Raw genomic sequence first — 27,915 nt, forward strand, 5'->3', positions numbered from 1 at the left:
CCGAACCTGAAGCTGGCTCCGCTTGTGCGCTATCATCAGATTTGGACCTCTGAGGCCTGTCTTTATCCTTGCGACGTTTGTGAACTCCGGTAGCCGGAACCGTATCCAACGACATTTTGTAGTTAAAACGCCTACCGAAGTAATGAAAAGCAAAATCGTACCTTCGCTTAATTGTACGTTGATTGAATCTAGCACAAAACCGACAACTAGCTACGTCGTGGTCAGGGCCTAAGCAAGGAATACAGTAAGAATGAAAATCCTTATGAGGTATTTGCTTCCCACATGAAATACAATTATTAACTTTTTCTGACATCGGAGTGGAGCAAGAAAAAAGTTTCCCCAACGGGGTACTTAGCTTTGAGTGGAGAAGAAAATCTTCGGACTGAAGTATATTAGAAAAAATCGTCAGGAGACAGCCAACCGGCACTTGCGAACTGCTATCACCGCACGGCAAGAAAGACTGGAGAAGATGGCGTCGGCTGTCAGCTTTGTACTCCTGGCGCTCTGACGTCAGGGTGCATGGTTGAATAGCCGACGCCGGATCCAGACTTTGGGATTCTGGCCGACCGAGGGCTGCCTGCTGGCAGGGGATAACCCTACAGTCATGACTGCAACAGTGAAACACGATGAACATCAAGGAATGCCAATGTTTCAGGGTGATGAAAAAAAAAAAAAGCCTTCAAGTAAGAAAGCCTGTCTTGGGGAACCGTTACAAGCTGTCAAAAGGTATTCATGTGACAACCTATGAAAACAAATCAACATTTGTGATGGCTCCAACAGTGACTTTGCATGTTTTTGATATCCCTATAGAAAGATAAGTACTCTCTTGCCTCTCTAAACAATTCCTGTGGTACAGACTAGAAGCCAGTCATCCAGACAAGGGAATATCTGGATTCCTCTCAATCTTCTGTGAGATGCATCCACTGTCATGTACTTCACAAATACCCTGGGGCTGTGGTTAGACCAAATGGCAAGGCTATCAATTGGCAATAACTGGCTCCTACACTGAAACACAGGAACTTTCTGGACACTTTTTTTAATGTGCACTTAAGTATTCTCTCAGTCTACAGAACACATCCAATCTCCTTCCTTCAGACAGGGATGAATGGCTTGTATTGTGACAATATAGAATTTGGTTTTCTAAATACGGGTTTAAGGCTGTTGGGATCCAAAATTGTTCTGACATTCTTTGCTTTCTTGAGAACTAAAAAGGAACTGGAACAGATGCCAGACCCTCTGTGGTGTGACAGGACCACCTGGATGGCTGCCTTTTGAATAACATCAGACATGGCTGCCTCTTTTGGTCTGGGTAGCACATCTGTTCTGGGATGGGCGGTCAGCCACAATTTCTTCAAAAATGGCACTGTGTAGTATACCCCTTACTAACCTGTCCCGTGTGACTGGCCAACCATGCACGTTGGTAGAGGGAATGACACCCTGACTGTCTCCTGAGCAGGACAGCAGTCAGGTAAGCCTTCAGTGAGTCTGCTCCTGCCTCTTGGGGGGAAGAGTAATGGAACCTCTGACTCTGCAGAGCCTCCTGTCATGAGGCGAGTGTTCCCTGAAGACACACCTTCAGCTATGGGATACTTTATCCAACCCTTGGTCAAAGAGTTGCTGCTGAGTTTTACCATGCAAATTCTTGGCCCCCTTCTGGTTCCCAAAAAAGCTCCTTTGATCCTTTGAAAATAGAGAATTTCACACAAACAGCTGATAAGATTTTACTGCTCTGCTCACTCTTGAGCAACATTTCTGTCACTTTGAACACAAAGACAGCTGACCCTGTAAATGGGTAACTGGTTAAAGATGCCTTGAACTTCTCCATAACCCCACAAAGTATAAGCCAAGCATGACACCTCATAGTGATGTTTATCCCATCCGGCCTAAGTGCACCATCGTTTTCTTTATCAATGACCTTTATGGATAGTGATGCAATATTAAACATTTTCAATACATGTAATGTGAAATGACATCAGACATCACTACCCAGTGACATCTTTAGCCATCCCAGGATCTCTTCTGCCACACATTGTATAGCAAAAGTGCCCAACATGAAGGTGTGCTTCCTTAAGTAATCCATAGCTCTATACCCCTATCTGGCAGATAGCTGGGATGTTGACATAATGGTTAAGGTGTTTACCTTACAAACACAATGTGCAGGGTTTGATTCTCACATGGGGTAATTGGCTAGGCTGAAAATGGCCCACAACTGCAGTTAGCCTAGTACTAATCTAGGAGTCTCATCTAATGTCTCCATTTTGGTTACTGCTGTTACCACAATCAAGTTTGGGGGGGGGCTTACTCAGTAGTCCTGTGCTTGGCTGGCTAAAGAATTTTATCAGGCTTCCTGGACTGGGTTCAGCCACATTAGATTCTCACCAAGCCCACTCCACAACCATATCTACCATAAGGACTGTGGAAAGAGCCACCCTAGATGAACATGGGGTGGGCCAAAAGACCTCTTGCATAACTTCCTCATCAAGGAAGGGGAAGGTCAGTGAGCCAATAAACTGTCTATCCCATCAAGTCAAGTATTTTCCAAAATTTGAGGTGAGCTGGAGAAGACTGTGGAAAATCCTGCCTATTTGAGTCCCTAACCCCAGACACAGAGCTCCCCAAAGAGGAGTCCAGGTGCATCCACATATATGTATACTTGGAGTGGGCTCAGACTGGTCTGAGGAAGAAGGTTATTCCCCCGAACGGTGGTATCTATGATGGAAGTTCTGAACAACTCTCTGGGACTGTGAATTTCAATGTAAGACTCCAAACTGAGAGATGCCCTGGAGTGCAGTCAATGTGGAAAATACATCTGAAATTACCAAACTTGCAGGCTATCCAAACAGTCCTCTCCAAAAACTTGAAAGCAGAAGTTTTTCCCGTCTGTGGCAGTCCAGAGTCAGTACTATCCACAATGCTGAAGCACCAAGCAAGGGTACCAGAGACGAGATGCCAACAAAACCCAGCACCAAGGTTACAACCACTTTTGGCACTGATGTGTCAAAAATTAAAGGCTCTGACACACAGACTGACCACAAAAAGCATAAAGTTGACCCTGCCATCAAAACCTCAACACAAACAGTCCATGGTGTCTAGTGTCCTTTGACACCAAAGGAATAGATGCAGAGATTGCAGGATCCTAAGGGGTTAATGCAACAGAAATAATTCCACAAACACAAATGCAAACATCCCCAAGTTAATCCTCACATTTGAAACTTGCGATGCTGAAGCTGGGCCTAGGGAAGAAACATACAAGACCTTCTCTGTCTGCCCTAGAAACAGACGGGCACACAACACAGCAATTTTTAATTTGTGCCTTAACCAAAACCAATATCATCTTGTCCCAGACAATATGAACTGAGGGACTCCTGACAGCTCTAACGGACCTCACAGAAAGTCCTGAAGATAGCCAATACCTAAACAAATCCTCCTCATTGTGTCAGGTATGACTACAACTTCCAGCTGGTAAGTTTGAGAAGTTGACGATGAACTGAGGAACAGAGACAACTTTCAATGGTGGAAGCTCCAATCTACAAACCTTAAGAAAAGAGGAGTGGCTCGAAGATTGGGTCTCCTCTAAGCGTTTCTTCTTCTCCTTCTTCTCTTCCTTCTCAGTTCTCTTCCTCAGTGGGAGAAAGCCCCTTGAGGATCAGCTTATTTCAGCACTCCTGCAAAATCCTGGAACCAAAAGCCTTCCCAAATTTTACAATTTTGTTTACACACTTGAAAAAGCCCTGCAACTGAGTCAGGGTGAAAGCGCTTGTGACATTTAACTTTTAATAAAGTTCCATTGGACTACCATCCTTGCTTGGCGCCTGGACCGTTTTCTTGGGATTTGCTATTCAGTTTACGGTCTTTGCCTGTTTTTTTTCATTATTATTTGGTCAAAAACACAATTACCAGGAAAATACCTCCCAAAAAGGCTAGAAAAATGCAAGAGAAATTAATACTTGATGTCTAACCCTAAGAACACATTTAACCGCAGACAGCAGTAAAGACAGATCTTGAAGAAGATGTAGAGCACTGTAGGAATTAGGGGAAGCACTCAACCTCTGGGAGACATGTCGCCAGTTTTGTGCAACAGTGTAGATACTGGATAATATAAGATCACACCATTTTAAATTTTTAAAAAAATGCAGCAGAATGTCTTCTTGAAAAATATATTTTTTTTCATCATGATGAAAAACTTAACCACTTCTCCTAAACAGTCGTCTGATATCAGATATAGCACTTACGAATAACATACACATGTAGCAGCACTCTATAAGGTCACACCACCCTTAGAGTTGTTATACTCTAGTAATTAAACTAAAAAACTTAAAAGAAAAAATTGTATACTAATTTAACCAGCACAGACTCAACACCACAAACCTATTTCAGTTTGTGGAAGTTACACTAACAGCCCTTTGTAAGACTTCCTGGTCCACCACCAGCAGTACAAAAGCATGAAAAAAAGTATATGTTTCAAGGAAGCAAAAACAGTCCAAGACCGTCAGTGAAGACAATAATTCGATAGGTAAAAGCAAATCCTTTATTCGGTTGGTAGATGGTAAAATCAAAAGGTCATCAGATAGAAAACAGCAGTGTCAGACAAGCGCTTTCGCTTGGGTAATTCCAAGCTTTATCAAGTCAAAAACAGTTTCATTCAAAAAAGCTACTGTTTAAATACGTGTTCTGATTAATCACATGTTTGATTCAAACGAGATCACGTTTCAGAAACTTTTTAAACATGTCATAAAAAATGTGTGTCTGCAAATCTTTCAAATATGCATAAAAAGTTAAAATCTACACTCCATATAAAATACAAAACTAATAAACCATGTTTGTAACATTGTGGGAAAGTGTTCATGGATCCTCCAGATAAAAGGGAAGGTGAACTGTATAGAGTAAAAATATATGTGTGAAAACCAAATAGGTTCTGAATTCAAAAGGACTACATGGAATGAAAATGTGTGGGTTGCCCATTTGCAGTCATGAAAAATGGTGTTGCACTAGGAGTTAGGAAATAAGGAAATAGTCAATTGACTAGCATGCTTTCTGAATGATATAAAGTCACTTGATCATACTTGTGAGCTTAATTCACACTTGCTCACGGATACTGGTTTGAATTGGCATTTCTTTTTGTTTTGAATATTCACTTCTTTTTCACAGCAATATTATGTATATTCCATCTTAAGTAAGAAGTGGGTGGTCCAAGGTCAGCATACGTTGGCGAAGGAGCAGCTGGCATTATACTACCAGGCAATGGTCACTCACAGAATTGCAGCAACCTCAAAGTGAGGAAAAAAATGAGTAAAGAGGTGGAGAACGCTTTCCACATGTGGAATGAAGGGTGTCCAACCCCCCCCCAGAAAAAAATGCATTTGCTCAACAGGACATAAGCATAAGAAAGCAAATTAGGAGAATTTGTGTCCTTGCCCTCTTGTGACTAAAGTGGTATGGTGCAAGCTCAGCTGCCTCAAGCACAACATCATTGCTTTTTAACACTGAATTGACAGATGAGAATAAACATATACTTTCAGCTTTGATAAAAACTCAAATAATCAAGAATCAGTTATAAATGTTTCCTAAGTATGAACTGCAAACAACAACCATATTTGAAAAACAAAACAATATATAAAAACCCAAGCAATGTTATGTTTCTTTTCTATTCTCTAAGTCCTGCTTCAACTGCTGCTTCAAGAAAAAAAAATACCACAAACATACTCACATCACCACCTGATCTGCAAAAGCACCCTCTGTAGAGGAAAAATATAGGAGTTCCTGTTCTAGTTTTCTGTCTCTCATCCCTGCATTTAAAGACTGCATGTGTTGGGGGGAAACAAGTAGTCCTTGTTTCACTTATTTCAAATACTATCCACTAAGAGGGCACAGTCTGTACAAGAAGCAAGAGATCACATACACCATATACATAAATATATGTTGCATGACTTACAAGGATCTATATCCGCAGCCACGGATAGAAGAGTGTCCAAATGTAAGAGGCTACAGGAAAGAAGAAACAGCATCCACTGCAGAGGGTCCCCTCACAGATCAATGGACATGATGAATAAATGTTTGTTGCATCTTACTTCAAGGGCCATCTCAATTAGTAACTGTTGTGAACAATTTCTAGCAGTAGAAATTAAACCTACCAGGAAGCCAAAATATGATAACACTGACTTACCAAATAAGACCAAACTCATGGAATAAATGTCCAGATAATGTAAATGGTTTAGGTATGAAATGGCAGTCAAGTGGCAGCAGCACACACACACACGGACAACAGAGCACTGTAGTATTTTTGAAGCAAGCATTTCAAGTAGCCATACCCCATAGGGTAGCTTTTTCCAACAAGTAGCAAGTTAACAAACGGCAAAAAAACAATGCAGTCAGCAATATTCTTATAAATGATCTGCCTGTAAACTGCAAGGTCCTGCATCACTGAGCCAAACAAACTGTTCCATCTTCAGTGCATGTTCAAAGTAAAAAGACCTCAATCTCTCATAGTTTCTAATTACAGATAGAAAAAGAGACTGTCTGGTTTAGAATATCACTGTCAGAAGAAATCTGGGATTAATTCCAAGGTCACCTGATCTTTGCGAATGACCAGAAATAACTGTCAGGCTCCAAAATGCTGAGTGTAGAGGTAACCGCTACCAAGAAAAATGTCTTCCAGGGGACAAACTTCAAAGTTGCACAGTAGCAGGTTAAAACACAGCATGAGCAAGCCTTTCATCATGCAGTTAAGATCCGAAGGAAAAAGGGGGCTGTTCAAAGGTTAGGTGAGACACAGAAACCCTTTGAAAAGCTGATAAGCTGGTTAGTTTTAGGCTAGAGTCTCGTTCTTCAGTTGGTTCTCCTGTCCATCCTTACTCATGTTAGGTAACCCTAATCCTAACCCAACCCTACACATTAATTTACTAAAACATTTCCCGAACAGTACCACTATTCAGACAATGTTTCAAGATACTATTTTTTACCAATATGATTGACTGCAGAACTAAACCGTTTGCTTTACTTTTGCAAATGGTGTTTAAGTTTCTCTTTTTTTTTATTTCACAGCTGTTTGGTTTTATTAATTTTTTTTTTAAAGTTCACTTTTACAGTCTTTGCCTGTCAGAACGATATCTCTTAAACCAATTAACTGATAGTGAGGAAAGTCCTATGGATGAGAGTTGTGTCAGGAGAATAGTGTGGGAGATCGTATCAAATGCTTTGGAAAGATCCAGAAAGAGAGCTGATACTTATAAGGCCTGAGTCATGGGATTTATTGATAATATCTAGGAAGGAGATCAGAGCAGTAGTTGTACTATGCCCTGGCCGTAAACCATGCTGGGTAGGGGAGAAGATGTTATTGTTTAGAAAGTAATGGATAAGTTGTTTTTGGATGTATTTTTGTAGTATTTTTGATACAGGAGACAGAAGAGCAATGGGTCAAAAATTTGAGATATCAGACAGAGGCAGTGCAGTTGTGTAAGTAAATTTACAGTGAGAGCAGGTGTTCAAATGGATCACTGCTGTAGTAGCCTAAGCTATATGGGATGCCCTGCCAAGGATCAGACCAGCTAGCCATCTTCTAAGTTTTAGGGCACCTTCTATGTGCCCTAGCCACTGCCCTGCATGAGAGCAGCAGAATAAACTCAATTGGCAAGGGGGTCGAAACTTCAGGGCTTTCTTGACTCAGAAAAAGGAAGCTAGGGCCCTGACAAATAGTATCCATAGCAATAAAAATCATACACCCCAGTATAAAAATAGTAAAAATAAGGAGTTGGAGGGAGAGAAAGACTGACTACTGCAGCAGTGACTTAGTCGATCATCTACTGTTATGATAACTTTATTTACACAATGATTCCATGTTCATCATTAGATCACTGCTGCAGCAGCCTAAGACATGGGAAAACGAGTAACACAGCTTAGAAAGCAAGGGGGGGGTGCAGATGGGTCAGAATACAGGTACACCTGGAGACAAGTCCTAGCAAAACCTTCTCTTCACCTAGAGAAAGAATCTAGTTTGTAATGCTTAGTAAAGGTAAGCTCATATAACCAACTTGCTGCCTCTAACACATCTCTACTGTCCATTTTTTTCCAAAAAAACACAGAGGTAGCCACAGCCCAAGTACAATGGGCTATCACATTGCCTGGAAGTGATTTGTGATTTGTTATGGAGAGAATTACAAAAAGGGCCAGCATGGGACAGCCATTAGAAATTGTCAGTTTATCTCCTGTGGAGGTAACAAAGCTGGACAAAGAGTTGGGTCAGCAATCCTGAAAGTTTTTGTCCTGTAAATGTAGTATGAGAATGCCTGTAGAAATTCAGTGTGTGAAATTTTTTTCTGGCTCTGGGAAGAAAAAGGAAAATTAACAGTTTGGCTTATTGTAATCCCTGCAATGACCTCAGACACAAGGAAGGATTTGTTCTCAAAGTCACTCTATATTTGAGGAAAAATAAAACTGGGATGACTCTCCATAAGAGCTTTAAACTCAAGATACTTTTCTTGCAGAAGTCAGAGCAAAGAATAACATTTTCCCAGAAAAAGCTTTCATCATCCTCATGAGCAGCTTCAAAAGAAAACAATACAATAAATTCCTAGTATAAAATTAAGATCCTAGGGAGGAGCCACCTATTTTCTATGCATATAAATATGTAACCCCTCCCCCTTCAAAAACTGTTTCAATTAAGATACGACAGAAGGGCAAAAGAGATCCAAGGGCAGACAAGTAGGGATGGTCTAGACATAAACTTTGACAAAGGAGTGCAAGAGGTCAGAGGACAAAAACCCACACTGACATCGTAGAACAGAGGAGACTAAACCTTGAGGAAGTCCTGGTTCTTGGTTTGGAGCCAACTAGAAATTCATTTCCACCTACCCACATATGACTTTGTAGTAGCAAGTTTCATTGCCTACTTTAATATCTGTCAGATGTCCTCAGAAAAAGGGGTATTCAAATTCTATCAATCTGGTTATATGAAGAAATAGAAGGCTGGGAATAACAAATTCTGTCCTGTGTGAATAAATTATTCTGTGAGGGAACTTGTGGCAATTGTCTTTGACCAAAAAGTGATAATTTACAAGGGGAATCATCAAGGCAACCTGTACTGTCAGTGAATTGCAAAAACTGTCTGACAAACAGGTAGCAGAGCCTGCCAAAGTTGGTCTTGGTGACAACCACAAAACATTGTGTTCTCCAGCATGTACCAGTAAATTTCAAAAGAAAAGCAACCCTTTCTATCACAAAAAAAATTATAATACACAAGGGAAACCCCGCAGGGAACCATGACTAACTGTTAACCACAAAAGATGTATGACAAGTTCACAACCACTAAACAGAGTCTGGAATAGTCAGCTTACCTCCTAACTAAGGCGATACAAGGTAAAATTATTTGTGAAAACCACTAAACACACAAGTCCCAACCCCTAATAACATGTTTAAAAAAATAAAAAAAAAAAAAACCTTTCCAAACAAAAACTGTAAAGTTAGAAGGGAATTCCAAATGGGACACAAAAATGCCTGTCAGAAAAAAAAACAGTATCTGACAATTAGTCACAGAAGATAAAGTGAGTCAGTGAAACATCCTAACAATATAAAAAATTTTGAGGTAAAACATTTTAATGACAACCCCCTTAAACCAATAGTCCTCACCCCTAGGCATAACATTTGACTGAAAAGTGAAGCATTTTCTCACAAAAAAAAAATAGTTATTTGCATGGATTTTCTTTCAGATAATCATCAGGAAAACAGCTTAAAAGAATGATTCTGAAGAAAAACTTGTAGTGACACCCATTAAAAGTTATCAATTCCAGATAGTAGAATGCATTTCTAATTAAAAAAAAATCCTTTTCTCTATAAAAAGATGATCTGGAAGGAAATCTCCAATGGGAAAGTTATCTGCCCAGTCTTGATGAAGCACTAGCTGTCAATCGCCTGAAGCCCGTAGAGGACAGCACACTCTTCAACCGCAAGACAAGTTCTGATGTTTTGGTGGCCTAGTCATGAAGTTTATCCTGCTTCCCTCATGTTGGACAATGGCTAGGGTGTAAAAGGTGCCCTGGAGCTTTGGAAGCTAACTGGATGACTTGATCATTGGCACACACATCTCATTCAGCTTAGGCTACTGCAGCAGTGATCTAATGATGAAAATAAGGACTTAACCCCACCCCCCAGCTCACATGCCAATGATAAATCATGTTCTGATATGATAGACTGTGAATTGCTGGAATGAGTCAACCAAGAACAGTAAACTGATTAGAGACACAGTATTGGGGCTCCAAAATACATTGACCAAAAACAAATTAATCTTTTAGTCAACTGTCAGAACCACCCAAGAAGTAGATCTGGTTGTGCAGAAAGTTTCTGCTAGGATGCATTCTAAATGAGATGGCTGTCTTGAGGCTAGTTTCTCATGACCCTTATGAACTCTAATATATCCAACTCTGGGGACATCATGGGGGCAAAGTAGAGGAGTCAGTCTCTGGATCCTTACCAATGTCTGAGATGGGGGATTCTACAGGTTAGTCCATGTGCTTCCTCTTACACATAAGCCTTCCAACCATGACAAGGATGGGAGAGAGTCCAAGGTGGAGGAAGACTATTCACCAGACATGTGAGTGATAAGCTGAGGACCTCCCTTCTTTCTGTCTAAGGAGGAAAGGGAAACCAAGGCTGACTCAACAGAAGGAAAAACCTGAAGGACCATCACATTCCATTCCCAAGGTATAAACAGTCATGTCTTTCAGGCTCAGAAACACAAACAGCAACCTTGACACTAAGGCTGAAAAGATCAACTCCAAAATTGAAGTAGCCACGTCAGTCCCAAAAATCAAGACAGCACCCTGCACTTCAGCTTTGGTTGAAGGCCTTACCACTGAACATCAAACGGCTGAATTCAGGGAGAGAATGGTTGGGCCCGGTACCAAGTAGGCCAATGTTGATCTTGAACCACTGACCCCATCACCAAAGTGGAGATCAACCCCAGTGAGGTTAAGGACATCAGATGGTGACACCTTGGTTGATTCCATTGCCAGAGAAGTCAAATGCACTAACTTTGTGGTGGTCATCAACACTGACACTGAGGTCAAAGGATCAGTGGATGACATCAACGGAATTGGATCACAAAGTGAACTCCAATATCAACGTTTGAAAAGTCTAGCAATAATGAGCTCTAGATGTTTCCCTTTCAACCTAAGCCTTCATAGGTTCATAGGTTCATACGTAGGTACTAGGCTATCGGCCCAAGGGCCTACGTAAGCCTAGCCAGCAAGGTTCTATAGCTTACGCCACCCAAGAAAGTTATTTTCCTGTGCTACTGTCCAGCAAAGACACAGAAGTGATCCCCGGGGTGTATTTCCCATTTCCCATCCACTCATCAAAATTTTTCTTGAAGAGTGCTAATAAAGAACTTTGCTTGACATAGATGGGTAGCTTGTTCCAGAGTATAGGAAGTCTCTGGGGCAAGAATCTATCCCTCCAGCGTGTCCTGTTTATTGTGGTGACAAGGTTTAGGTCCCTAGTGCGTGTAGCTCAAAGGGATTGGGATTTCTTTAGGTGTAGCATGTCCAACAGCTCTGGGTTTGACATAGCTTTATATGTTAGGCAGAGATCACCTCGGAGTAGGCGATATGCTACAGAGTAAAGCTGGATTTTTTTGAGGTGGTCAGTGTGAAGAAGTAGATATATTATAGCCAGTTACATAAACAGTGTAGGGTACTTCTGTGGCCTTTCCAGCTGCTGCAGATGTCTTGTGAGGTACATTCCAAAAGGGGCGTTGTACTCTATAATGGGTCTAATGAGTGACGAGTAGAGGGGAACAATGACCTCTTTTTTTCCTGGATGAGAACCCTTTTATGATGAGGTGTGCCACGTAGAAGGACTTCCTGTGGAGGGTAAAGCTCTGGAGTGGGTCCCCCGCAGCAGGCCTCAACCTTTCAAATTTCAACTTGCTTACTGCTTGCTTTTATTTATCTGGAAAGTCCAACTGGCCACAAACTGGCCCGGGGAGAATGTCCTATGTTACAGAATGAGTAGAAGGCAGTTATACAAGATTTACATAATAAATGTACATATTATACATAGACTAGTAATGATAAGGCAGTTAGTAACAAAAAAGTAATGCATGTACAAACATAGAATTGCAAATTAACACCCATAGAATTGTAACGATAAGACAGTTAATGAAATCATGACCGTTAAATGAGGAATACGTAAAATATTAGCAAATATCAAGCTTATAAAAGAGTCTAGTTACTTTCAATGGAATCAGTTGGAAATAGATACTGAATAGGAGACTGTGAAGTAGTTATAGGAAGAAAATGGTTACAAATTATGGAGGAGTACTGAGAAGGTCCACATAACAGGAAGATGGAGAGGGGTAGATGATAGAGATTGTGAAGAAGTAGATATATTATAGCCAGTTACATAAAAGAGGGATGACAATAAGGGTTTGGAGATTATCCAGGAACATCACATGTACAGAGCTGGAAAAGTACAGTTTTGTACCTACCATAAATGTAGATGTTTGAGTGCTAATACAGCTGCAGTCATAACAGATGGGTTCTCCTGTCGGTCGGCCGAATTCCAAAGTCTAGGTCCGGCGTCGGTTGTCGTCGCTTCTTCCCAGACGTCAGTGCGACAGGGGTATAAAAGAACCAGCTGACGCCATTTTATTCAGTTTTTCTTGCCCCAGATGTCAGGTGCCCCCAGAAGGAAGGCAATACATAAAATTATGTAATAATGTAATGCAATATAATCAAAAAACAGTAGTTGCAAGCAAATACACCATAAAAGAATACCCCTAGAGGGGAAGGAGAGAGGGAAACCTGGACTGCAGCTGTATTAGCACTCGAACATCTACATTTATGGTAGGTACAAAACTGTACTATGTTCATCGTGCATACAGCTACAGTCATAACAGATGGGTAGAATCCCAAAGCTAAGAAAGGGGTGGTAGGCACTAGGTGGAACTAGGAGGAGCCAAAATGCCCTGCAAGACTGCAGTGGCAAAGCCTGCTATAGATTTGGAGTATAATGGTAGGTTGTAATGCTTGGAGAAGGTATGCACAGAAATCCAAGTGGCTGCTTCCAAAATATCCTTGGTAGGTACTCCTCTGAGGAAGGCTGCAGAGGTGGCTGTGGCCCTGGTGGAATGGGTTCTAATGCCTGTAGGTACAGTTTTGCCATGAAAAGAATAGCAAAAGCGTATGCAGTGTGCTATCCATTTTGAGATTGTTTGTTTGGAAATTGGCTTTCCTTGAACTCCTACCGCATAGGCCACAAAGAGCTGTTCTGCTTTTCTGAAAGGCTTTGTTCTGTCCAAATAATAGTTGTCTGTGGATGTCCAAGGAATGTAGTAATCTCTCCCCCTTGTTTTGAGGATTAGGATAAAAAGTAGGTAAATGTATGGCCTGATTTAAAGCTACCCTGGATACCACTTTAGGCATAAAGGATGGGTTGGTTCGTAAGGAAACTCTGTCCTGATGGAAGATGATAAAAGGCTGGACAGCCATGAGAGCCTGTAGTTCTGAAACTCTACGAGCTGAAGTGATGGCCAGAAGGAAAGCTGTTTTCCAGGACAAATATTGCAAATCTGATGAGGCAGCTGGCTCAATAGGAGGCAAGGTCAGTTTTTCCAGAATGAAATTAAGATTCCAAGCAGGTATTGGTTGTTTCCTTGGAGGTCTTAAATTCTTAGCCCCTCTGAGGAACTGTCTTAAGAGAGGGTGGGAGAATAAAGGTGGATCAGTGTTGTATTCTGCAGAAATGGCTGAGGCATGGATTTTGATGGAGGAGAACGAAAGTCCACTGCTTAGCAGTTCCGCCAAATATTGTAGTATTTGAGGTAAATTCAGTTTTCAAGGGTCCTGGCCCCTTTTCTCATTCCAGACGCAAAAACGTTTCCATTTTGCGGAGTAAGCTTTTCTAGTTGATGGCCTTCTGGCCTCCAAAATGACATCCTGCACCTCCTTGGAGAGTAGGGCCTGCTGTGATGCTAAGGAATCTTCCATGCGGCTAGATTGAGTGTTTCTAGCTGACTGTGAAGAGTTTTGAAGCTGTGCTGAGTCATAAGAAGAGGCATTAGAGGCAGGGTCCATGGTGGGGAATGAGTCAGGCTCCTCAGGAGTGGGTACCAGTGTTGCCTTGGCCAGTCCGGAGCAATGAGGATCATCTTTGGTCCGTCTGCTCTGGTCTTCAATAGGACTTTGGGCAGCAGAGGAAGAGGCGGGAAGGTATAAACTGTCATTGATGTCCAACTGAAAGAGAGAGCATCTACTCTCCAGGCCTTTGGATGGAAGATCCTTGAGCAGAATTTTGTCAATTGATGATTTTTGTGGGAGGCAAAGAGATCTATGTCTGGCCTTCCCCATTCTTGGATTATTTAGGTAAAAACTTTTGGATGCAACTTCCATTCGTGTGGATCTGTCATATTCCTGCTGAGGTCGTCTGCCAGCGTGTTTTCCTTGCCTGGCAAGTACTGTGCTTGTAGTTCCATTTGTAAGTCCATGGCCATGTTCCAAAGTGACATGGCCAGTCTGCATAGGGGGTAAGAATGTGTTCCTCCCTGCTTGTTTATGTACCACATAACTGTGGTGTTGTCCGTTCTTATCAAAAGTTGACCTGGTTGTAGAAGGTTCTTGAAAGCTATAATAGCATTTATTATTGCTAGCATTTCTTTTTGATTGATGTGAAGGTGTTTTTCTTTTTGGGACCATTTGCCCTGAATGCACCGGTCTGTCATGTGCGCCCCCCAGGCGTAGTTCGTGGCGTCTGTTGTGATGACTTGATTTGCTTGAGGCTTGCTGAATGGAAGACCTGTGTTTGTTTGACATGCTTGAGCCCACCACAGAAATTCCTTTTGCAGACATGGAATTAGTGGTATTATTGTTTCCAAACTGTGGCTGTGTTGAGACCATGTGTTTTTTAGGTACCATTGTAGTTTCCTCATATGCAGCTTTGCACATGGGATTAGTAAGATGCAAGATGCCATGAATCCCAGAGCCTGCAGGATTTTCCTTGCAGTCAGCCTGGTGCAATTTGCCAGTGTTCTGAAGTATTGTATTAGTTGCCCCTGCTTCTCTGGTGTGAGGTAGGCCATCTGGGTGTTTGTGTCCAGATTGGCACCCAGGAAAATTATCTTCCGAGAGGGTATTAGCCTTGATTTCTCTTTGTTGACTGTGTATCCCAGAGAGTTTAATAACATTATTACATAAGCCAGATGTTTCAGAAGAATGTGCTTGCTGTCCGCTTGGATCAGGCAGTCGTCCAAATGAGGGTATATTTGTATCCCTTGAAGTCTGCAGTAGGCAATTACTGATGCCAGGCATTTCGTGAATACTCTGGGCGCAGTAGATAAGCCAAAGGGCAATGCAGAGAATTGATAATGGGTTGCACCTGCAAGAAATCTGAGGTATCTTCTGCAATTTTGTCTGATTGGGACATGCAGGTATGCCTCCTTGAGGTCCAATGTTACCAGCCAAGACTCCTTGCCCAGCATGGGAAGAAGTTGCTGTAGAGTGAGCATCTTGAATTTTGGTACGAGTAGGAATGTGTTTAGGATGGAAAGATCCAAAATAGGTCTCCAATCTTTTCCCTTCCTTGGCACCAGAAATACCCTGGAATAAAAACCTTGACCTTGTTTGTGTGTAGGCACCTTTTGAATGGCTTTCATGTTTATGAGATCTGAAATTTGCCTTTGTGCCTCTGCCCTTTGATTGTGTGGCAGGTTTGGCATGCCTCTCATTTTTGGAAGGGTATGAAAATGGAATTTGTAGCCTCTGTTTATAATGTCCAGGATCCATTTGTCCTTTGTGACAACATGCCAATTTTTTGAAAATAGTGCCAGCTTTCCTCCTAAGGGGGCTGCCATTTGAGACCTGGTTGGCATGCAAAGGGGGAAGTCATTGGGTTTGCTTTCTGAAAGATTGTGAGTTGTCCTCACCACCTCTTTGTGTAGGAGCTTGCCATTGTCTGCCTCTATACGATCCTTGTGATTGTCCTCTGCCCCTCGGGTGCCTGTATCTGCCTCTTTGGGGTCTGTCTGTGGCAGGAAAGGACCAGTTTTTGGAAGGCCAATTTCTACTAAAACGTGGAGGTTGAACCTGCAGAAATTCTTTCACAGTTTGCATTGATTTAGCCTTTTCCTCCATTTTCCTTAATACTTCCTCAGCATTAGCCCCAAATAGTACATCCTTTTGAAGAGGGGCGTCTAGTAATTTAGCTTTGACATGATCAGGCAAGGCTTGTTCCTTGAGCCAGGCATGCCTACGTATGACTGAGCCTGTAACAGCAGCTCTACATGAGGCCTCTAGAGCATCAAAACCACATTGTAAGGTATGTTTACCCACTTGTTCTGCACTATGCATCAAATCCTGCAACTCCTTCAAGTCTGGTTGTTCAGGTTGTGAAATTTTACTTTTCAATTGTGATAACAAAAACTGTTGGTATTTTAGCATATGAAACTGACAGTTTAAGGCCCTCATGGATAAGGTAGCCGAGGTGTATACCTTTTTTCCCCACCTTTCTAAGAATCTGGAATCTCTCTCGGAAGGCAATGGATTTTTGGCAATGGAGGCCTTAACTCCCTTGGGCCCTTGTGAGATGGTTTCTAGGTCAGCAGCATGGCTTTTGTATAGAAATTGGTGTGAATCAGGAACCCTGTAGTACCTGTCAGGCTTAACTGGAGCTGGAGGTAGAGAGTCCGGGTTAAGGCAGGCCTCAGAGTAAACATCATCTAGGATGTCCAAGACAGGAGGTATAGCCAGAGGCCTCTGCTGGGGTAACAAGAGAAATTCCCTGAGCCTTTTCTTGGAATCTGAATAACCCTGGCCTTCCCAGTGGAAGTGTTCCCTTAAGGTATGCAAAGTTTCCCCAAATTAGTAATCCTCAGGGGGGATACAGAAGGAATAGACTCCTCTGCATCAGAGTCTTCAAAAGGGGAGTAAGACTGTTCCTGATCATCAGAGTGTTCTGAAATAATGGAGCCCTGATCAGAGGAGGGGGAATCTTCCTCCACTCTGGGCCTTTTGTCCGGAGGTGGCTGAGAACCTCTGATTAGAGTAATTAAATCCTCAGCCATTTTAAGCATCTGTTTCTTAGGCATGGGGCCTGGAGATGGGCCCTGTGTAGCTGGTCTCTTAGAGTGCATGGATGCTTTAGACTTGGTGAAAGCCTTGATGGAGAAAGAAGCGGAAGGTCTGAAGACACCTTGAGTGGAGGTGGACCAGTCCACATTCTGTGTTTCAACGCCAAGCGTGGCATCGGTATCTGTAATCGGGGTGTGGGCGAGGAGCCTGCGACCTCAGGTACAGGAGACACCTCCAAAGATGTGTCGTCGGCAATCAGGGGCTGCGTAGGTGCCTCGCTGAGTACCGGACCACGTGGAGTCGGCTTTGGCGTGGTGTCGGTAGAGGCCGCGGACCTCGAGTGTCGGTCCTTGTCTTTGTGTTTTTTAGACAAAACCGGAGTCGGAGTATCCGATGACATAGTATAGTTAAATGCTTTCCCAAAGAAATGCTGGGCGAACTCCGCCCGACGCTTAATAGTGCGTTTGTTGAATGTAGCACAAAAACGACAGACCGAGACGTCGTGGTCTGGGCCTAAGCAAGGAATACAGAGGGAATGGAAATCCTTATGCGGTATTTGCTTCCCACAAGAAATACAATTATTAACTTTGTCTGACATCGGTCTGAGGCAAGAAAAGTTTCCCCAACGGGGTACTTAGCTTTTAAGAAGACTTTGGTTTCCAAATTTTCGTAATCTCAGGAGCTGGCCGACCGGCACTTGCGAACTGCTTCTGCTTCGGGCACCGCGCGGCAGGAAAGACTGAAGAAAATGGCGTCGGCTGGTTCTTTTATACCCCTGTCACACTGACGTCAAGGAAGAAGCGACGACAACCGACGCCAGACCTAGACTTTGGAATTTGGATGACCGAGGACCCGCCTGACGGCAGGAGAACCCATCTGTTATGACTGCAGCTGTATGCACAATGAACATCTGAGTAGGTAGGACTTTAGTCGAGTTTTAAATGATTTTAGATGGTGTTCTTGTAGTCTACTTTAAAGTGGCTGGCTTGAATGCCAAGTAAATGTCACATCTGCATGAAAATGTGACACACAAAAGACACTATGCAATAATTTAATCTCAAAGTCAAGTCATCTTTTATAGCTACACACAACAAAAATCTTCAAGGAATGATTCAACACTAATGAAATAAACTGAAAAAAAAAATAAAACAGCAACTAGACAGCCAAAATCTGATAGGAAAACTGCCAGTGAAGATGTATAGGAACTGGAACCAAATTTAAAAAATAACTTGATTTAGATGGAATCTATGAAGAAAGACTTCTCTATAGCACAGAAATCCAAGGAATAGCCTGTGGCTGCTGTAGGTCACTGTCTTCAACTATAGCTGGAAAATTCTGGAGAATGGGTCCACAAGTACAAAAGATGATGTGTACAGAGAGGGGTTATTAGCTTGGCAGTATCTGTAGTACTGATGGTCTAAGTCTATAAGTGAAGAAAATCCAACAGGATTTTAGTGTTTTTTATATAGGCGGCCGCGGTGGTGCAGTGGTTAGCGTTGCCACTTCACAGCAAGAGGTTATCTGATTCGACCCTCAGCTGGGGTGCCTACTGTGTGGAGTCTGCATGTCCTCCCTGTGGTCGCGTGAGTTTCCTACGCGTGCTCTGGTTTCCTCCCACATCCCAAAGACATGCTGTAGGTAGATTGGATACTCTAAATTGGCCCTAGGTGTGTGTGTGCATGTGTGTGCCTTCAATGGAAGGTTGGGCACCAGGCTGGCAACTCGACACTGTAAAACTCCACTGCCAATCATGAGCGGGCATGTGATTCGCTGTGACGACTTCTAACCGGGAAAAAGCCGAAAGAAGAAGATATATATATATATATATATATATATATATATATATATATATATATATATCTCTATGGGTCTACTGCTTTTGGTTGAATTACATTTAGTCAAAAATGATTTCAGGCCGCCCACTTCACCGAAAATGCATTTCACTGAAAACCCATTTGGTCGAATTCCATTTGGTCGAAAACGGAATATAGCCCCTGCCCCACTGCAGTGCGACCCTGGAGTGATAATATAAAGTTAGGGGGGGTGCACAGCCCCCCACATTGGGGGGAGGAGTGTAGCCCCCCACATAATTGCAGTGTATTCACTATTATATACTTGTGTATCCATTAAAAATACATTGAAACATATAACGTCAGTAAAAACTAGTTGCAAAATGTGGGGGAGCTGTGCCCCCCACACCCCCCTAACTTTATATTCTCACTCCAGGGTCACACTGCAGTGGGGCAGGGGCTATATTCCATTTTCAACCAAATGGATTTCAACCAAAAGAGCTTTCAATCAAATGAGCTTTCAGTGAAGTGGGCTGCCTGAAATCATTTTCAACTAAATGTAATTTGACCAAACGCAATAGACCCATATATATATATATATATATATATATATATATATATATATATTCATGTTTTGTGAATTATACTATGCATCCTCATTTTCTTTTTATATAGTCACTTCTGTCACATACTCATGATATAAAAACAATTAGAAAATTATGTCAACTCTGCAAGAAATGCTCTACAAACTATTGAATTATTTTTCATTAAAACTTTCTGTACTACCATACTCGGCCCAACCACAGCAGCAGATCCTTTACTGAGTTTTATTCAAAGGCTGTACCATTTAACTTCAGCATCAGAGGGTATAAACACGTGTACATGTCGATTTCATGAATACATCGGGGGCAAGTCTAAGACAAATTATCCATGAAAATCCAATGACCCATATACAAGACCAGGAGTTAAATTTGGGGGGACAGAGTAAGGCATGACATTCATTAATAATGACTGTCATGTCTTATTGACATGTCACTCAACTGTAACAGTTTAAACACAGTAGTTTGTCAATAGCAGTCCTAGCCTCCATCTGTTAAACTGCATACAGTAAAGTGTTAATAAGTAAAACAGTCATTAAAATATATTGTATACATGTGGTATATTACATAACTTGTGTAGAAATCAATCCCTCCTTTTAAAGGCCAAATATTTTGGCAGAAATGTCTCTGTCATAAATCTGCTCAAACAAAAGCATTATTCATAGATTTTTTTTTAATTCTTAAACATTTTTCATTTCTGATGGACAAAAAACAGCAGCTTTGAGAAAACTTAGATGAGACTGAGACAAATTTATAACCTCATGATGATACATAAAGATAAGGGAACAAAAGATGGACATAAAGTAAAACAGTTCCATTTTCTTTAAGGATTATCAAGACTTTCACGTAATCTTACCTGTAAATTTGTTCATAGGAAATGGGAATATAGTCACCAGGACTTTGAGTTAAAAGCTGATCTATGGCACGCTCCAGTTTTGGCCAGTATACATTTTTATAATCTTCTGCTGTAATCACATTCATCACTGAAAGACAAAATAAACGTTTAGAGAGTTTATCTCAATTCCTAAACAGATACGACAATGTCTCCAAGCTGGTGTACTCTAAGTACAATCATTCTTTATCAAAACGTACCATGACAGAAGTATTCTCTAAAGAATGTGAACTCCTACATAGCTTTTTTATGACAATCAAGAAAACTGTAGGGAAAGCTACTGCTTCATGGCTGGAAGATCAATGCTAAGAATGTCTCTGGAAAATTACCATCATTTTGTAAGGGCAGTTAGACTGTAAGAACAGTGAGAAGGTGCATACTGAGTTTTTATTACTTTATCGTCTCATGGTCATGCATGATCTCAAAGTTAGATACAACCCATGCTGGGGGATACAGGAGGCTATTTTGGGGTCAAAAAATCATGTGTTGATTAAATGAGATGCGATTATTCACATCAAACCCAACTTTGTTCATGCACTCACAACACAGCAGATTTTCCAGTTACTTTATAGAAACTAATTCTACAATAGTTAAATTAAAGCATGCCATGGATAGTGGCACAGCAGACAGCTTTGTCACCTCACAGCAAGAGGTCCACTGGTTCAACTCTGGGCTGGGGCAACTTTTGTGCAGAGTCCACGTTTCTTCCCTATGTTTGCGTGGGTTTCCTCTGGATGATCTAGTTTCCTCCCACATTCCAAAGACAGGCAGTAGGTGGACAGGACATTCTAAATTTGCCACAGGTGCGAGTGCGTTTACAAGTGTGTGGTATGGAAGAACTACTGCAGCAGGGCTAGCCACCCAGCAGTGTAAATCTTGGCTCTAAATGATTACTGCTGTTGAAGTGACACCTCAACCCCATGCACAAAAATGGGAAAAAGGGGTTGTGGTTGGATGGATGGATGGGTATTGTAACTTACCTGCACATAAAGTATGACAAAAATGCCATTAGCACCATGACCTAGCTTATATTCTAAGTTAATAACAAAAATGTCATTCCATAAAATTTAAAAGCAATTCTCACACATTGACTTGTTATGCAATTACTGTAGTACTACAAAATCTTACATCACATACTGCAGTAAAATGTACTTGGATTTTGCATCACAGAAATTAACTGTGATATTATAGACACTATTTATTGACTCTATGAATAAACAAGTTGCTTTTATACCATTATATACCAAACAAGATAACTACAAGAGCTCCCACTTCTGCACTGCTGCACAATCAACAACAGCAGGAGAAATGAGATTTTTAAACAAGTAAATGCCAACCTGAAAATCAACAGAAGCATCCTGAAAAGCAAGTAGTGTGTTAAAAAGGAAAAGGAAAATCTCTGACCAAGGATTATAAATACATTATAGAGCACTGTTTGAAAAAACAAAGTTGTGTACTTAACCAAGACAACTAAAAAGAAAAGAAAAAGTGCATCTTCTATCACTTCCAGAACCAATTTAACAGATATTAAACCCAATCAACAGCCAAAACTTTCCCAGGATGCTGGAATCTTCCTACTTCCCATCGCACATTAAACAGCATTATTTATCCAGTTGTTCTTCTTTATCACAGAGCTTAGGGAATAAAAAGGCAAAGGACATGGAGAAAGTACAACAGAACTCCAAATATTACATACCATAAATGGAGAGGTTGGTGTGTTACCAAAAATGCACCATCTCTTTATAGATACAATAATTGTGCACTTAACATAGCAAAAGATCTGGATGAGCAGGCCTGTCCTCAGTAACAACAGGACAATAACTGAAATGCATTAGAACAATTTGGCAAGTATAACTTTAAGGCTACTTTGCTCCCTCCCCTGTCCCAAAATGCACTGCAGTGACACTCCTCCTCAGAGATCGTTTGGTGTGGACAAAACCTCAGCATTGTCTCCAGATTGCCTGCAATGATAGGATGGAGAAAGAGATACATTACTGAGGATGGACCTTCTCACATAGATGTAGCATTACGGTAAATATGTAACTTTCACATACGTTGTTGTTGTCTTTCGGCTTTTCCCGGTTAGGGGTCGCCACAGTGGAACTCCGGTCCGCTAATGATTGGCAGTAGATTTTCATGGTGCCGAGTTGCCAGCTCAATGCCTAACCTTCAACGAAGGCACGCCTATTCACGCATGTCTTTCAGAACGCCACTCAACCCGTGGGGAGGACATGCAGACTCCACACACAAGGCACTCCCTGCACACTAGCTGAGAATAAGAAAAAATCCATTCTCAGCAACAGGACAACAGCGTCCCAAGCTTAGTATCCTCCTGGGAAGTCCCTCCCCCCTCCGCATGAAAAGTCACCCCCTCACAATAGCATATCCAAAGAAAGCTCCAGATCTGGAATTTACACACAGTTTACTTGAAAGACAGACCAAGGCAACTGCTATAAAAATATCATCCAAAGGCATACTGTGGAAAAAACAGTTAAGTGATGACAGTTCCCATAAAATGGACCTTTCATTTATAGGAAAAGGTTTGCTGTACTGGTTAGAACAAAAATGAGTGCAAACTGTAAGCCATTTTGTTAGGGTGATCTTGAATTTAGAGCAGTTGTAAATTCTGTACAACAGACCTAGTCTCAAGAATATAAAACCTCAAATGGTCTTTCACTACATAGGTGTGCACTAAGCAGTCCCCACGGTTTAAGTGCTGTAGAAATAAAAACTGGAATATGCATGAAGTGGCTGAGGCTGGATTTCAAGACAACTTTAGGCATACAGAAAGGATGAGTGTGGAAGGAACCTCATAAACAGGTAAATTAACGTTTCCAGTACTTATTAGAATTTCCAGGCTGAAAGTGGGTTTTTTAAAGGTGGTCTTGACTGAAAAGCACCTTTAACATAAGCTTTGGATACCTACAAAGAAGCCAGGGAAAATAATCAACACACTGATGGAAATCTGACATGGCTGCCAGATGGTCTTTGATGGTGGACTAAACCCAGAATCAAAAATCTGGGCCAGATACTCCAGAAGAGAGAAAGATGGAGCTGTAAAGGAAGTTAGACATTCTGTGCTGGCTCAGAGAGAGGAAAATACCTCTTTACCTCTGTTTGTTTGAATTTTGGGAGCAGGGGGTTGGTTATATGTACCACTCTGGAAGGTTAAGAAACACTGCTCACTAAAAGCAGAAATGACAAAAGAAATTGAATAACTGAAGGGAATGAATTTCCAGGTAAGGTCTACTTAACAGATAGAAGGGCTAAGGGGATGCAAGGAAATGGCCACTCCAACAACTGCAGCAGTAGGATAAGAACCATACTTGTCAGGGCAGGAAAAAGGCTAAGAGAATGATTGTGATCTGTCACAGTTGGTTTTCTTCATAAACCTCATCTTTAGAGAAATAGATAAACAGTGTAAAGCTGAAGGTGGCTATTCTTGACACAGAAAATCAATGCAGCATATTCCTGCTAGAGAGATTAGAGGAAGGCTCTACATAAAGCCCTGGCTAAAGAAGAAATAAGGTCAACCAATACACAGAAAAAACTGTACCCCTGAGAGGATGTGGGACACCAATGAGGCATCAGCAGAAAACGGCTGAATCTATCCATGAGTAAAGTGGTTTCCAGCAGGATGTGACTGTCTAATACAGCCCATTCCCAAACCTTGGGAGCTTGTCATAGGAGGTAGTACAAATGAGCTCCCCATGTATCATATGCTGCATTTGGGTTGGGCTGGTCACCTGTCATTTTCACAGTTCAAAAGATCCTAAGCAAAAACCTGGCCTAGCTTAAATATGATCTGTGTGACGAGACACAAAATCCAATAATACCTGCATAATGGTGAAAGCACATTAACCATATTAATATCATTATGAGATCTATTTTTGTTTGTTAATGAATAGTAAAACAGCCCTCTACATGCAACACTAACAATGAGACATGTTTAGAGATGTTTGCACAAAGGGAAATTATAAACATTTTGCGATACCATAACTCCTGCTTCCTCACATATCAGTGTGACTTATAATAATGACAATACTTTCCATATAGCTTTCCCAAGTTGCCAAATGAAAATCACACTGTCTTCAGCATATCAAGAAGTTATAAAATAAAACAGGCTAATGCACATTACAAATGACTCTCTCAATTTACTGCAAAGGAAGCATACCTCAAGGGTAATTCTACCTGAGACTGCTGTTGCCTAACATAAAAAAAGAACTTTTAAGCACATGATACAGAGTGCAAAAATAATTCCTGCTCAGCATCTTGGTTAAACAAGACTGTTCTTAATCATGCCTAATTAAAGAATTCCAGATGAACACTTAGATATTTTAGCTTTCACAATTAATACAAACCGTTACTCATCATCTACAGGTGTGCACGGTGTAATCTGGTGGAAATAAAAAAATCTCTTTAGCCTTGGTTTTCATATGAAGACATATCCCTCTATTTTCTGACATCCCGGTTTTCACAATTAATATAAACTATGTTAAGTTATTCATTGTCTATGACTGCATATGGTATCATCTGGTGAAAATAAAAATATTTCTCTCAACACTTGGATCTCATAAAAATATAAGCTACAGTTAGCAGGAAAATCATCAGTACCTGTGAAAAAAAACATTCTACATACTTCTGCTAAAAAGCTAAAAGGATCCATAAATTTATGATCCTTTCTGTTACAAAAAAAAAAAAATAGAAGAAAACAAAGACTTTCTTAAAACTATTTTAACTTTCATCTTGTAACTCAATTTCAATGCAAAAATTAGTACTTGTGGACTAACAATTACTTAAACAACAAAGAGTATGTGTATGTGTATGCATGCGCGTTCATAGGTTAATAGATTAGTACTAGGCTAACTGCCCTTGTGAGACATTTTAAGTCTAGCCAATTATCCCCAGTGAGATTCAAACCCTGTACCTTGTGTTTGTAAGGCAAACACCTTAACCATTAGGCCACCCTCTGAAGCCCTTGTTTCTAATACAGGCAGGAGTCAGTTTTCATGCTTTCCTAATAATCAGCAGTATCAAGATTCTATAGCATTAACAGAGCAGATGTCAGTGTTTGCACTTGTGATTTGTTTTACACCAAGCTTACCCAAAAAGTGATAAAGGCTTCTTTTTTTTCTTTGGTACATATTAAAGCACTTACTAACCAAAATAGTACAGCTTATTAACATAACAGAAACTGGAATGACCACTGCCACAGTAACCTAAGCTAAATCGGTTATATCCTGCACAGGATAAACAGCCAGCCAGTTTCATGGGCCCAAAACATTAGTCAGCTAGAGCTCAGCTGACTAAAAAGACAGGTTTGATTACCAAGTCCTTCAGAGCTTCCAAGCCACCTGAGACAGGAGGTTAATCCCAGACAAGACATTGTTAGGAAAATTAAAAAAATGCAAGTCCACTCCCTGGCATAGAAAACACATCAAAAACCAGAGGATGGAGGGGAAACAGTAACCTTTGCAGCAGTGACTATTCAAACACCCTTAAGGCCAGTTATTGAGTACAACATCCCCTTCGGTATGTACCTCGCAAAGCACATACATCAGCTAGAGAGACCACAGAGGTTCCTCACCAGTAGAATCCAGGTCCTCAAAGATCTACCCTACACAGAAAGGCTAAAAGCCCTGTCCCTCTACTCAGTTGCATAAAGACTCCTCAGAGGTGACCTCTGTCTGGCATACAAAGGAATCTCAGACCCCGCCTTGATGGGACTGCTGCATATCCACTAGTTAAGCTCCACTCGAGTAACCCACACGCACGATCACAACCTGGTCTGTGACATGAACACGACTTGTTGGCAGGACAGATTTGTGTCCCACAGACTCCCCCATCTGTGGAATAGACTCCCTCTCCACGTCAAGCAGAGTACCTCATTATCCCTTTTTAAGCACAACCTGGATAACTGGATGCGAAACAGAAAATTCACCCCAGGGATTCCACCTGTGTCCCCTGTTGGACAGGGGCTCTGGGTGCTGACTTCTCTAAGTATGGGCTAAACTCTTGGCTAGGCTTATAAGGGCTTCAGGGCCAATAGCCTAGTAACTTCATATGATCCTATAACATCTAAGCTATTGTAAGTTTATTTACACAGTTCTACCATGCTCTTCATATTGATCACTGCTACAGTAGCTGAAAACATATGGGTAGATTACTATAACTTAAAATAACAGGGAGGTGGAAGAGAAGGGTCACCTTTTAAATATCGAAAGACTGAAAGGCCGACTTTCAGTATCTCGAGACTTAAACACTGAACACCCACTATACCAAACTATTACAAAAATGATCATCACTATACTGAAAATTCATAATACTGAATTTTCAGTAAGCGACATTCCGCTTTTTAATATAACCTCCACCACAACATCACCTCCCCAGTAAACCCTATCTAAGACACTTAACACACACACACCTACAAAACCTATGCATAAGCAGGGGGACAAGCCCCCCTGCCCCCCCCACACACACCCTCTACTTATATATACTAACTCTGAGGTCACACTACCACAAACTAAAAAAAAAAAAATACCTTCACGCACCCTATACTTACTTCGCACACCATCACATATACACGGGAAAAACACATACTACACATCCAAAAAACACACCACTTCAACAATAACACACACAAACTCACCCATCTAACCCATCCAACTCCAAAAACTTCTCACAAAACTAAAAAACAAAAAAAACCACCCAAAACCCTTAAACACTTACAACCTACCTGAATCTCCGTACACAGCCACACATTGTCCACCACATCCAATTCCCAGACCACAATGCACCACAAACACAAACCACAACACACAACACCAGATTCAATAATATAACACTCGATAAAGTGCAGTTTCGATTAACTGCATTTTTGATATTTTAGTCTTGAGGCACTGAAAGTCGATCTTTCAGTATTTTGAGATTTAAAAGGGTTCCCAAATAGGAAGGGTCCAGAACCCTCTCATAAATCTGGAGCAGGAAACTAGTTTATAGTGCTTTGTGAAAGTATGCACAGAGACCAAGATACTGCTTCTGTAACACTTCTAGAGGCTCACTCTACCAGGGATTTGGCTTCATCTATGGAATTTGGCTTCATCTATGGAATTTTGGAAGGAGTAGAAATAAATGATTAGCCTGAGACAACCACTTAGAAACAGTCTGTTTTGAGACATATTGCCCCTTCTTATTTAAACAAAAAAAACGTTTTCAATGTTTTGCTCTATCAAGATAGTAGCAGAAATGCCTGAGACAACCACTTAGAAACAGTCTGCTTTGAGACATGTTGCCCCTTCTTTTTAAACAAAAAACTGTTTCAATATTCTGAAAGATTTTGCTCTATCAAGATAGTACCAGAGGTGTCTGCGGATATCCAAAATATGAAGTTTCCTTTTTCCTTCATTTTTGGATTCAGGAATGAAAACAGTGAGATGGGACAGAGTGTCTTAAAGTAAACTTGGATACTACTTCAGGCATAAAATAAGTACTGGTTCTCAAAGGAACCCTGTCTCTGTGAAAGATGGAATAATGTTGGCCTACCATAAGAGTTTGCAACTCAGATACTCATCTTGCAAGAG

General features: G+C 41.2%; 1 protein-coding gene across 1 annotated transcript in view; it reads right to left on the reverse strand.

Annotated features, from left to right (window-relative positions):
* CACUL1 (CDK2 associated cullin domain 1) overlaps positions 1–27,915 on the reverse strand; it is a 921,069-nt gene that overhangs the window by 663,839 nt on the left and 229,315 nt on the right. Inside the window, exon 2 of the mRNA XM_044055972.1 lies at positions 20,300–20,426. Within this exon, the coding sequence (XP_043911907.1) occupies positions 20,300–20,426 (127 nt within the window). The remainder of the gene's footprint in view (positions 1–20,299; positions 20,427–27,915) is intronic.

The sequence above is a fragment of the Protopterus annectens genome, chromosome 14.part0 (assembly GCF_019279795.1).
Source record: "Protopterus annectens isolate FY-2018-M chromosome 14.part0, PAN1.0, whole genome shotgun sequence".
Lineage (NCBI taxonomy): Eukaryota > Metazoa > Chordata > Ceratodontiformes > Protopteridae > Protopterus > Protopterus annectens.